The sequence below is a fragment of the Macrobrachium nipponense genome, chromosome 44, assembly GCF_015104395.2.
Source record: "Macrobrachium nipponense isolate FS-2020 chromosome 44, ASM1510439v2, whole genome shotgun sequence".
In the NCBI taxonomy this organism is placed as follows: Eukaryota; Metazoa; Arthropoda; class Malacostraca; order Decapoda; family Palaemonidae; genus Macrobrachium; species Macrobrachium nipponense.
The window spans coordinates 21,263,330-21,277,854 of record NC_087221.1 but is presented as its reverse complement, the minus strand read 5'-3'; the positions used below and the strand labels follow the sequence as shown (position 1 = coordinate 21,277,854).

The following is a 14,525-nucleotide window of genomic DNA, read 5'->3' as shown; positions in this document are numbered from 1 at the left end:
AGTCGAAAAAGAAACAGTCAAGTGATCTGCAAGCTAATCATGGAACTTGATCTATTGGTAGATTTCTTTTTGATTTGTGATGATCAAGTGTGCGTTTACCACAATGGAGACATTTGGACAGAGCAGAAGACTCCATTCCTGTATCAGCCGTCCGGATGAATGGTAGAGGATGCTTGGGTGCAGATGGTACTGGGGGTCCCTGGCTTAGCACTTTAAGAAACAAACATGGTCAAAGGGAAATAATAGAAAGAAATTGTACAACTGAAGCTTAGACATGCCTCTACAAATTACCATAGATAGTGACAGTTTTGCTACTTCAAAGAACAAAATGGTCATATTTATAGAGAAAAAAAAAATAATAAAATTTCTAAGCTTCATTTTATTTGAAGAGGAAAATAAACAGAAAAACTAAAATCAAATTGGAAGATATTTTAATTCCAGGAAAACTATATAAAATACAAAGACATGAAAATTTAGACACTGTTTCTCACAAAACTACCATTTCAATCCATGGTGCATTCATGCCGGCCAGACTGGTCCTCCAACTAGGTGTAAGACTGGACCTTTTCCCAACAATACTCTGCTCATTCTAATATTAAGAGCTCTGTACAATTCCCTAATTTTGCTATATACCTAGCCTTCATAATGATATAAGAACACAATAGAATCTATTACAAAATGCACTGATTTTGCACAAAATGGGTCATCTTTATGAGAAAAAAATTTCTCAATGAATTAAAAACCAAACAAAATATTCTTTAAATAATATATTCTAAATTCTAAGTGTTTTCAAAATAAAACTTATATTTTTTAACAATTTCCAAATCAATTATTATAGTATTTTACTAATTCTGGAATCACCACTCAAGCAGAGATGATCTGAATCCCAACTCCAACCAAATAATTGATGTTGTGAAATGGCTGGCAAGACCTATCAAACTTCTTTTAAATATTATAATTTAATTGTTTATAGAATAAAAATATTATAAAACAATGGCGCAATACTAAAACATGTTAGAAGTGTGAACTTACTCCTCAATATACCTCCTTTCCATCAGCCAATTTGTTTTGTATATTCCTGCATGTGTATGCTAGCAAACAATGCTTTTCATAAAATTATACTTTTTTGAAAATCTTTGTGTATTTATGAATGGCTAGCCAGGCTACTTGTCATCTAATACGTAATGATACAAAATTTTCTGTTCAACATCACTCTTTAACTGGCTGTTTCTGTCTGTGCTTTTACACACTACTTAAGCTTCAGTTGATCTCTAGATAAACTTCATACAAACAGCTGAAATCTTAGCTACCAAGAGCACTAATGCCAAAAATGTGATCAAATCATTTTTGTAAATGGATCCAGTGATAATGTTTTCATACATTACATCACAATATACCGACAGTTCTGAACACTTTCAACCATAAAATTACACTTGTACCAAATTTTTTTGTAATAAAAAAAGAATTGAGGTGAAAGATTAGTTAGTCAAGATGACAGACTTCTATGCCTAAAGTTGACCTGCTTCTTCATGAAATCTAAATATATGGTGTGCTTTACTTTGGCAAAATACAAATTATATATACATTTTCTTAAACATGTTTTTTAATATAAACATTATATTTTAAAATAGTCTAATCATGTCACTTTAATCCTGCATCAATTCACTAATAAAAAACTAAAAAGACCAAGTGGCAGACCAAGTGGCTTAGGAACGTTTAGGCATATCATGCCTGTGATTTCCCTGGTCTAATCTAAAGTAATTAGTGACTGATTTGTTCCTTGTGTATCCTAATCTAGCTTTGACAGGGCAATGGGGTTTGGATAAAGGACAATTAGTTTCAAATAATAGGTCTACAGTGGGCCACCCGTATTCGCGTTCTCGGGATTCGCGGATTTCTCTCTGGACCATATCTACCTATTATTTGCGGGATATTCGCATATTCGTGGTATTTTTCTATGAGAAATATCCAGAAATTCCTGTTTTTTTTAATCAATCTCATCAAAAAATGCACATTTTGTGATAAAACTATTAAAAAAACAAAGTATAAAAATTTTTAGAGGGTTTTTCTTGAGTTTTGCCAACCAAAATAGGCCGTTTTCAGCGTTTTTATAGGAATTCTAAACATTCGCGGGGGGGAGGGGGGTCTGGTACACATCCCCTTCAAATACGGGGGGACCACTGTATACTGCAAAAAATAATCTAGTTTTTATAAAATTATATTTGCATCACCACGACTCCATTACTTATCCCAAACAGCAACTTAGGAAGGAAAACTACACAGCTGTTGATGCCGATGCTCTACAGGTGGAAAGCTCCTGAAGGAACAAGGTATCTGCTGAGTATAGATGTGTAAAACCCAGCACTCCACAAAAAATAGGGAGTTAAGAGTTTGACTGGAACAAGTTGAGAAATTGGATATGGGACACTAAGAAATTTGAGAAACAAAAAAGTGACAAAGCCCTACCAACACTATTATCTCTGAAAGCAACAAAGTTGCAATAATTTAAAAAATGAGGGAGACAAAACTGCAACATGTTAGTTCATTCTAATAAATTACTGGGCCAAGGGGAGTTGAAGATAATAATAATAAAAAGGATTAGTTTTTCCAGACCTCTGTCTCATACAGCTTCTCTGACCTCACAGGATCCCACTGAAGAAAGAATGAAATGTTATGTCAAACTTAGAACTTCAAAACACTGCAAAGGAAACAAAATTAACTATGGTAACACTTAGCAAAGCAATAAAGCTACCTGAGCCAAAAGGACACAGGTTTCCTGAAACCCAATGGTGATTTCAGGAGGGAAAGGGGAATAAAAAGAATACGGTCTGACTATTGCAGTGAAAATCTGAAAGCCAGCAAGGTCTAGAGTCATACTTCCTTGAAGCAAAGAAAAAAAAATCCTTAAAAAACCAGAAGTATGAGTCCTCAAAAGGAACTGTAGTTGAAGATGCTGCACACTTCAAGATCTGCTTAAGTCAGAGGTTGAAAACAAGGTTCCTAATCAGTTGCTCCATTACACTTTGATTGTTTGAGCTGACCGAGATATCTAAATGAGGTGTTCAAGCTTCATCACAAAAAAGATCTAAATAGTCAAAGCCCTCCACTATATACTGCAAATGGTGAAAAGGCACCTTCAGAATGCTGTTATTATTTATGGGAAAGTGCGGGAAGAAGTAAGAGTATTTCTGTTACCTTGGAAGACTTTGAAAGTTACAAAAGTTAAAAGAACAGTATAGTAGTTGCAATATGATTGAAATGGAGAGATGGCTAGACTACTAGTAAATAAAAATATGCAATTAGTACAAACAGCAAAGATTTATGATAGGTACATAAGGCCTATAGTACTCTATGCTTAAGAGACATGGGTACTGACAAGAAAAATAGAGGAGTTTTTGATAGGGTAACCATAGAAATAACAACATGTTTGCCCATAGTCCTGGGATGATAGCGTTACTATCACATACTATCACAATGACTCAGATAGTTGAACATATAACGGAGGTGGAGCAGTTGGCCAGAAAACCAGTACACAGTAGATATGGAAGTAGCAAGATAAAGACCTGCAGGAAGCCACAGGAAATCAAGGAGAGAGTACAGATGAGAACAGCATTTACATCTTATCCCATCATATGAACTCATGAAATGATCATAGCCTGCACAGAAAGAGCACAGTACGCAGCAGAATAAAGAGAACTCATTTCAGCTCCACCCACATAGAGGGAAAAGCTGGCATTAAAATGTTTTTTAAAATGACTGAATGATTTTGTTTTTATTCAACCATTAGTATGATTACTTACTAACACTGATATAAAAATGCTTTGCAGGTGATGGGGTACCCCTGAAACTGTGAAATCACTTGTGTTATTTCTCTCCATTTTATTTTGTAATGCTTCTTAAAAAATTTTATTTTGGAAGCGCTACCATACATCTCTAATGCAACTTTAGTTTTGATGTGTTACCACACATCTCTAATGCAAATAAGTGCTGTAGAGTTGCTGGAGACTATCTTATAATTTTTTATTTCTGAGGTACTTGGAACATATCTCTATTGAACCAATTTAATATAAAAGAAAAAATAAAGGGAAGACAAAAATTCTGTTAAATTTATTACTTATATGGAATTCACGAAAGCAACTTTACAAACATTTTTTTTTTTATTTAATCCAGGGGCTCTAAAATGCAATGTTCTATTTGCTCAGTGTCAGGCATACCAGGAACCTAACTAATACAAATGTAAATATTTGTATTTGAGCTCAACTCAAAAAAGCATCATTATTACCCATGTACCTAGTACCATCTTACCTCAAATACTGTTATGACTTGAAATTGCAACTATGACAACCACCACCTTAACGACGACATAGTCTTGGTCAGTTATGCAAGAGTTAACACAAACTTATACCAATGAACTTTTATGTAAATGAAAGTCGAGAGAGAGAGAGAATGATGAATTTACATTTTTGTATTATCAGAAATTTTATTTTGTTGATGCTAACACATACTTTGTACTGAACATATGCACATCTATTTTTTATTGTGCATTCACTAAGGGCTAAACAACTGTATTAATGTAGCATTTACACTGTTTTTGGCATTATTTGCCGAAAGTGTAAAGTTATTTATATTGAGCACAGCATAGAAGAGGATATATGTTATGTAAATATATGCGAAATACCCTATAAATAATAAAATTGGATTTATGGAATTTACATAAATTTTGACTTGTGCATGAGCATCTGGAACAATGCTTGCCTAGTTCTGATCCCAACTATATGCATAAAAAACAATTTCAACACAAAATGCAAAGTAATCAAGGAAATAATGTAGGAAAGCAAGAGTTTATGATTAAATAAATTTTAAAATTCTGAATTATGAGTTAATCCAGCTATTTCTTCAATATATTACATGCTAAAGATGATTGTAGCCAACAGTTATCCTTCTTTGTCCCCTTGTTATACATTTTCACAACTGAAGATATTGAAATTTTTTCCTTGAGGCACCCACAAGTCATTGCAATCTTTTTCTCTTTCTAAGGTTAATTGCAAAATCATTCATTACCATAATCTCAAAAGACTAATAAAAAAACCAGCTTCTATATTCCCCAAAAAGAAACGAAACCCTATTTTCACCCTAACATACACACACTAACATTAAGAGTTCATTATGGATGTTGTAGTGTATATAATATAAGTCATTCATAAAAACACTATGTTTAATGACAATAGGTTGCTTAGTGATATTATTAATAACTACAAAACAATGTACTACTCTGAAAACTACCATACGGTACACTCTTTTTATATGGGTATTCTCCTACTTCCGATGGGGCTAGGTTCCAAAAACCCATCGTTTGTTGGAAAAATTGTATCTCGAATATAGCTTATCCTACACTAGGGTAATCGGCACCATCTTTACACATAGGATAGCCTAGCCTATTTTCAATTGATTTCATCATAATATGAGATTTACGTTATTTATCTTTTATTGGCATGAAAACAGCAGCAAAATTTGTTGTTACAAGCCCAGTAGTTTTTATTAAAATGATTTCCTCTTGGTTTTATCTACAGTTGTGTTTGATGGCATAACTTTACGGGAGTTTTATCATTGTTGCTGATGCACGGTAATAGTCATTAGATGCTTGAACAGCTTCAGCTACAACTTGGTTTAAATTTAATAGCATATTTTCTTGCTGATCTTTGATCTACGTATAGCAAATAAAGCTATTACACAAAAATATATCAAGTCCTATTCTACATTACATCGTTTATAAGATAACTATGGTAATTGTTTATTATTGTGCGATGGTTGAAATACAAGCCAAACGGATGCTGCTGTCATCCAATTCAGTTGTACTTAGCAAAAAAGTTACTTCTTGTTTGGTTGTTCATGGCTGTGCACATTTACATAACAAGTATAACATTAAAACAATACTTTCATAATTCTCTTTTGCTGCTTTTGAACTTATTTAACTAGATGGGATAATGTAAGGCTATTGTAATTTGGTTTCTCTCACTCCCTGATTGTATGCTGCTGCCTGCACCCGTTGCAAGCGGCACTTGAAAGATATTTTCAAAACATTGTCGTATCAGTATTAATTGCTAACCTAACTGTAAAATCGGAATAGCGTATGACGAATTATCAGAACTTGAACATTACTACCTGTATCAGACTTCCTTTTCATCAGGTTAGATGTGAAATGAGTTCTCTCCATTTTCTGATGTCTTTTAACCTCCTGTATGAATTTCAACCTGGTCCAAGATTCATCAGTGCCCTATCTCCATAATTTTCTATGACTTCTTTTTGACCTTCTTCCTACTATATTTGTTATTAAACCATTAATCATAAATATCCACTTTCCGTACAGAAGACACCAGTTTCACTAACTCAAGAACCTGAGACAGAACTACACTACACATGTGCTAGCCAACCTCAGTAAGCCACAAAACAATTACCCTTTCTTCTGTGCACCTTCATTGTGTGTGGATATGCCGCCCTGAGTTTTCATGACCAAGCAGTGCTTTTGCTGCTTTTTTACAGTGTCCCATGAATGCCCTCCCAGTAACCTACAGAATACTATTATCATCATCACTAATTCAGAACATGAACCCTATTCATATGGAATAAGCCCACAGAGGCCACTGACTTGAAATTCAAGCTTCCAACAAATACGGTGTAAATTTGAAAGAAGTAACAGAAGATAATAGGAAATACAGAAAGATGAGATCAATTTAACAAAGGAAAAAATAAATTAACAAGTTAATACACATAAAACAAAATATCAGGTCATCAATGCAAGCAGTTTTGCCCTTCACTCCTTCCACTAAGCTATCTCCTCCTGAAGCTACAGCAATGCCATTGTTTTTGCTACACTTTATTTGAATGTCTAAAAATGATTTCATGGCTTCACTCAAGATCAAGGTTTCATCAATCCTCCAAGACTGGTTCCTAACTGCCATAGAGTCTTCCATGCAGCTGATTACAGTCTCACATACTAACCTCCCACCTGCTCCTACTGAATTCCTGCTAACGAAGTTGGTACCCCTTATTTACTTTGGTACCCCTTATTTACTTATGTTTGAAGATCCCATGGACTTGGCCTCTTCTACTGTTTTGACTTCCTATGCATATGCATATGAGTTCCTTCACAAGCCACTACTACTCTCAACTACTGCCCTGTTCCAGCATGATGGACTGCCCTAGCTTCATCTGATCATGTGTATTCTTTGTTTGACTGCTCCCATGTACTTTAGCTCCTATCATGTACAATGATTGTTCCTGTGCATTTGGTTATTCCTGCTTAGATGTCCAACTTTGTGTTCTCTAAAGTTTTGGGGGTCATGCCCTTGACTTATCCACATGACCCTATAAGCGCATTGGTGATGTCTGTGTATCCAGAGGTAAAAAATTTTGCCCTGTCTATGGGATCTTGTAAACTTCAATAGTCTTAATTAACTACGCCAGTCTTCTGGCCACTCCAGTCTATTTCCAATATTTTACTTTGCCTCTTCACCAGCTTTATCCTGTTTTCCCAAATTATCTACTTTTTCAACCTAATTTAATGTGTGAATTCACTCAACTGTGAACCTAATACAAAGAGCAATTCTACAATATGGTACATATAACAAAACATTATCGTATTACAGAACCAACATAGGAAATGCAAAAGGTAAAGGTATAAGGTATGCATAATTCCTAGTTAAATGAGTGTTACCATATACCAAATTAAACAAATTACTCTTAGAAAAATGTTCAAGTTCATAAACATTTTTTAAATCTAAATAATAGCAGTTATGGTAAGTGCTTAAAGAAGTGCATTTTATAATATCTATAAAACTTTCCTAAAGCAAAATGGTGCCTTAACCTATGAACAGCATACAACGAATAATATAAGACAACACTAAAGGTTCATGTTCTTGAATTATAAAACCTATAATTCTTAATTTAAGAACTGATCACAGAGAACTAAAGAAGAGGAATTAGAGAAAAATCTAGAAGAGGAGGAGGCAGGAGGAGCTGATCCCTTGATGTAAAAATTGAAATAAGTAAATCAAAGAAGAATCACAGAAACAAATAACCTATATTCACAAACTATAGCCTGTCACATTACTAGTTCAGAGTTAAAGAAAATAACCAACTGCCAAACAGATAATATATCAGCACCTTGATTAAAAAAAACAGAGATCAAAATTCATCCGAAACTTGAGAATAATAGCTGATGTGGCAGTGAACACTAAGATATGAATTTTATTAAATCTTGTTTGTAGCTATATAGTAACTGGCATTGAAGTGCAGGTTATATTCAAAATCTTATTAGTCAAATATTTTTTAATTACTCAGGACACAGCAATTCACTGAAATGCATCTAACTGACAGCACTGAGCATGTGTGTCCTTTCAACATATGGAGAAAAAGAGTCAAACACTGAACTTGGAAAACTTATACCTGTCTGCCCATAGCCAACCTCATTCAGATTATAAAAAATAAAAACCTGTCCATGTCATTCATGATCAAAATCTCTGTGACATACCTTCTGTGTTTTCAATGACTCCTCTGACTCCCATGTGTTGTGAAGGTGAGCCCATCCTTTCCACTTCACCAGATAATGAGTCTCTGTTTGAGAGGGGTCACTGGGATCGAAGTTGCTGTTTGGGTCTCCAGTTTTCTCAACTTCATAAACGTAAGTTTGCATACCAACCGCTGAAAGAATATCAGTTTATAAAAGTGCCACAATAAAAGTTATGCATGTTCAGTATTAATCTTTAAATGAATAAAAAAAATCAATAGACAGATTGAAAAAACTAAAGAAATTGAATGCAGCTGATACACCACTCTTGTTTTCATTTAACTTCACTTCTTGGAATGAGGGTCTCCCAACTATTAATCATTATTAAATTAATAATAATAATAATAATAATAATAATAATAATAATAATAATAATAATAATAATAAATAATAATAATAAAATAATAATAAATAATAATAATCAATTAAATAATAATAATAATAATAATAATTAAAACAGAGACAGGAGAATGACAAACAGAACAGAGGACTGGCACAACAAACCAATGCACGGACAATACATGAGACAGACTAAAGAACTAGCCAGCAATGACAAATGGCAATGGCTACAAAGGGGAGAGCTAAAGAAGGAAACTGAAGGAATGATAACAGCGGCACAAGATCAGGCCCTAAGAACCAGATATGTTCAAAGAACGATAGACGGAAATAACATTTCTCCCATATGTAGGAAGTGCAATACAAAAAATGAAACCATAAACCACATAGCAAGTGAATGCCCGGCACTTGCACAGAACCAGTACAAAAAGAGGCATGATTCAGTGGCAAAAGCCCTCCACTGGAGCCTGTGCAAGAAACATCAGCTACCTTGCAGAAAATTATCAGGCAAAGATCCTCTGGGACTATGGTATCAGAACAGATAGGGTGATACGTGCAAATAGACCAGACGTGACGTTGATTGACAAAGTCAAGGAGAGAGTAAGTATCACTCATTGATGTCGCAATACCATGGGACACCAGAGTTGAAGAGAAAGAGAGGGAAAAAATGGATAAGTATCAAGATCTGAAAATAGAAATAAGAAGGATATGGGATATGCCAGTGGAAATTGTACCCATAATCATAGGAACACTAGGCACAATCCCAAGATCCCTGAAAAGGAATCTAGAAAAAATAGAGGCTGAAGTAGCTCCAGGACTCATGCAGAAGAGTGTGATCCTAGAAACGGCGCACATAGTAAGAAAAGTGATGGACTCCTAAGGAAGCAGGATGCAACATGGAACCCCACACTATAAATACCACCCAGTCGAATTGGAGGACTGTGATAGAGCAAAAAAAAAAAAAAAAAAATAATAATAATAATACCTCATCCATATGCAGGAAGTGTAATAGGAAAGACAAGGCATATATCACATAGCAAGCGAATGTCTGGTGCTTGCACAGAACCAGTAGAAAAAGAGACATGATACAGTAGCAAAGGCGCTGCATTGGAGCCTGTGCAAGAAACACCAGCTAGCTTGCAGTAATAAGTGGTACAAACACCAACCTGAGGGATTGATAGAAAATGATCAAGCAAAGATCCTCTATGGTATCAAAACAGGTAGGGTGATACATGCCAGTAGACCAGACATGACACTGATTGACAAAATCAAGAAGAAAGTATCACTCATTGATGTCATAATACCATAGGGCACCAGAGTAGATGAGAAAGAAAAAGAACAAATTGATAAGTATCAAGACCTGAAAATAGAAATAAGAAAAATATGGGATATGCCTGAGGAAATTGTACCATAATCATAGGAACACTAGACATGATCCTAAGATACCTGAAAAGGAATCTGGAAAACAGAGCATCAAACAACTCACAGGTCTAGTTAATTTTACTTGTTTTAATATCAATTTATTCTAATAATAACAATTTACCAAAGCTTCCACACCATGTTTCAATCATTTTTTTTTTAACAAACCTTTTGATTGGAATTAAGCTTCATTCCATGCAAGTGGATCCCAGTTACACCAAACTGAAGCACTGACATTGGGAGGGCCACCCACACATGCCCAGCCTGTAGTCCACTGCCTGCCACAACCAATATTACTCATTCATTCTTCTATACTAACCCATATAGAGGAAGGAGGGGAAAGGAAAAGGCATCGAGATTATGATTAATGGACGTATAAAAACTTGTTTTGCCCCAAAAACTTCATTCATATGACATCCCTTAATTGTAATGAGCCTGAATTACAAATGAAGAAGGAGGACAGAACAGAAAAGCCTCTGAAAACACTGAAAGACCCAAACACAATTCATCCGATTCTTACACATGCCTGACAGTGGAGTTTATAATAGTCTTAGACATCCAGGTATCTTCCATGAGTAAACAAAGTAAGAATCTGATGAATACTTCTGGTAAAACACATTTCCTTACATGATGAAAATCTCAAGCAAGAGCAAATGCTACTCTATACAAGATGATTTAAGGAGGAGCTTATGAATGCCAAAATAAGTGTCTTGTACCAATGTAAACACATCAGTAATGCAAGGAAACAACACTGATGTACATACATATTCCTGAAAAGGAAAAATCTCACCCATGCCTCATACTAAGGGAAGGAAAATGAATACATAACTGAACACAACTTTAGAATGAGAATATGTGAAAATGCACAAAAAAAAAACAAAAAGGACAAACAGCAACACATGTAGAACTCAGTGTAGTTTGGAAAACACCTTTATAAAGTCCAGACATCCTGAAGTTGCACAAGACAACGAATAATATGGCTCGTGTTGGACAAATGAGTGCAGGCCACACATGCATGGTGGAACTTTACTTTATTTAAATCTTCCAACTAGTGTAACTGGAATACGTTTAAAAGTAGTAAGGATAATTATAATTGATGGGTTGGTTGTAACAAACATTTACAACCATACTAACTTTGCAAAAAGACAACACTAAATGAAATATTACCTGTACAGGAGATATGCATAAGATATACTTATTGTTCTAGACATTCCTAAACAACAGCAATTCTCACCTCCTTTCTTCCCAAGTCTGTGATCAAGGATTTTTTCTATAACTTGCACATTCTCTTCTTCCTCCTTCTTTTCAGTCCATTCTACTTCCACCATTTCATCCTCTTCCTCCTCCTCTTCACTTTCTGCTTCCTTATAACTAACTTCCTTGGCAGCCCTATTGGAGCCACGCCTAAAAGAACAAGAAATAAATACAGATAAAATCATACATAACAAAACCTTGTTTGACATGCAAACTTGGTCAGTAGGGATTAAACAAGGATGATTGACATCACTAATACAGCATGAAAACTTACCTCAAATTCCTCTCTCATATATTAAATTTAAAAGCAATTTGTATTTTTCCTAACAAACAAACCTACAGGTCTTTACATAAGATTTAGTTAGCGTTGGCAAGTTAAATCCTATGTAACGAGCGAAGGTTTGCATTAAGTAGGAACAAAAACGAATTGAAGATCAACCATTATTTACATTTTCATTACAATAAGGAAAGTATAAAGTACAGTAGACTCCCTTTTCAAAGGGGATGGGTTCCAGACCTCCACCCTATAGCTAAAATCTGTGAATACTTAAGACCCCTCTAAAAACACTTAGAACTGAGTATTTTAATAGTTTTATCACAAAAAGCGCATTTAGTCACGAATATAATATAAAAATACAGTAATTTGTGAATACTTCTCAGTGAAAAATACCGCAAAAAGGCAATTTTTCGTGAATAGTAGGAACGTATATATGGTCCATAGATAAACTTGTGAGTAAGCGAGTTTGTGAATAGTGGAGGTCGACTGTACCTCATCAATAAAGAGTTCACTACTGCACTAAAATATCAGTATTTGACTAAGCACTGTTACATGAATCATGATATTCACTTATATTATTGCTCATTCCAATTCACTCTCTTACAAAAGTGACATATAGGCATAATTATATCTAAAGAGCTTTATCAGCAGCAGGTGAAAGACAATTTTATTAAAATTTGATAGGACATTACTGGCCATTTTGGATTTGACTTTTGTAAAGACTAGACTGATCATTCTGAAAGTGAAAGATTGAAGAGAATCACAGCAGGATGGCAAGAGAATGGATGGGGTTTTTATACGTTTGAGAAAGCTGCTAAGGTGATTGTATGGAGGGCAAATAACAGGAGTTACTGGGATTAAATCATTTTAATTTCCATATGCAACTCTGAAACACAATTGCATTCGCTATTTGCTGCTTTTTATTTTGATATCCTTGTGATATTCTTGACCATTGAGAAAAACACAGAAAGTAGAAGAGTATAAAAATGGGTCTCAGACAAGGATGTGTTAGTCTCCATAGCTCTTCAATATCTTCATGGATGGAGTGAAGAGAAAACTCAAAGAATGGTCCTGAGATATAAACACAATGTAAGGTCTGGAATAAAAATCAAATTGTGAATTGAGTATGGAATGATTAATATATGCAGATAAGAATAAAGAAGGAATGGTTAATGCACACAGATAAGAATAATGAAGAAACTAGCAAGTTAATAGTAAATAGAAACAAGCAGGGTAGCTCAATGAATATAAATATGGATGAAGGAAGAATAGAAGTGCTTAATTCATATAGATAGCTAGATAAATTTAAAGAAATGCAAGCCAGAGAATAAATGACGCAAGATAAGGAACAGGATGTGTGGAAAAGCATTGAGAGAGACCCTATGGTGCAAGGAAGCAAAGGTTGAAGTGCAGCCTGAAACTGTTGAGCTCACTCACTTTTATGGAAGTAAAGTGAGGAAACCGAATGTGATAAATATGAATACAGGCAAGATGAAAATATGGTAAAAGGTAAGTATTGGTAAAAGGAAAGCTTAGAGGTTTTTGAGATGGTCAAAGTCATGTAGAAAGAATGGAAGATATACTGGTAAATAAGTGGGCAATTCAAAAATGTTATAAGGGAAGCATATTGTAAGACCTAAAAAAAAGGTTGGATTGATGGCATGAAGGAGGCATTGAAAAGGATGGCTCAATTTCCAATAAGTATAACAAAGCATGAAATATACAGTTGAGTGGTGCAGTATACATATGGGAGCTCACTGCACTGCTGATGAGACTGCTGTGCACATAAGAAGCTTCTAATATTGTGAATGTGTACTATGTGATGAACACATGCCTAAATAGTTAAAAAATATTAATGTGGCAGCAACTGTTGTTCTCTTTCTGAACTACATCCTATTTAAGAAAAACATCAAAAGCTGAGGGTCTGGTGAGATGTTCCTTACCTTTTACCTCCATCCTCACTATCACTGCCTTCACTACTCGTCCTGGCACGCTTACTCTTCTTTTTTGCGGATGAGGATGCAGACTTTTTACTAGGAGGTTTCTTCTTAGGCTTTGGTGCATCAGAATCTGAGTCCTCACTCTCCGACTGCTCAGAACTATTCCAGTGACTAGAACTGAAATTATTCAGGCAGAAAAGCAAATAAAAGTATCATAAATGAATAAGACATAATGGTTTTACCCTATAACCACAGGGTCTGTACATTTCCAAAAACTTCTGGTTTTTTAAATTGTAACAAGGGACCACATACACTTAAAAAAATTATTTATTCATACACAAATATATAGTAGTATATACAGTAGATACCTTGGTCATACTAGAACTCAAAATAATGGGATTTCAACGCAAAATTTTGAGTAAATTTTGCATCTGAGCTCAAACAAAAAAACCAGAATCCAACACAATGAATCTTATGGTCTTTGTAAACATAAGTGGTTCGGTCAGTCACCGCTAGTTGGCACTGTTCCCATGCCCATTTGGCGAGGAAAACAGTTAGAACCACAACTGAACTTAAAAAGATTAATGAAAAATATTATGAAAGAGGCATTCGTATGACAACCTTAAAATTCTGCAGAGATTTTTAATAATAGGCTAATCCTTGAAGTGTTGATAGTTGTGTTAATAGTTAACTACGGTCACAACTATTGACAAACTACCGCCACTGTAAACAT

At 34.8% G+C, this 14,525-nt stretch overlaps 1 protein-coding gene across 9 annotated transcripts in view; it reads right to left on the bottom strand.

Annotated features, from left to right (window-relative positions):
* LOC135204080 (chromodomain-helicase-DNA-binding protein 1-like) overlaps window positions 1-14,525 on the bottom strand; it is a 124,181-nt gene that overhangs the window by 70,575 nt on the left and 39,081 nt on the right. For all 9 annotated transcript variants that reach the window (XM_064234064.1, XM_064234071.1, XM_064234066.1 and 6 more), the window contains exons 5-7: window positions 13,796-13,969; window positions 11,556-11,725; window positions 8,531-8,700 (exon numbers count right to left, since the gene is read on the bottom strand). In XM_064234064.1, coding sequence (XP_064090134.1) covers window positions 8,531-8,700; window positions 11,556-11,725; window positions 13,796-13,969 — 514 coding nt within the window. The remainder of the gene's footprint in view (window positions 1-8,530; window positions 8,701-11,555; window positions 11,726-13,795; window positions 13,970-14,525) is intronic.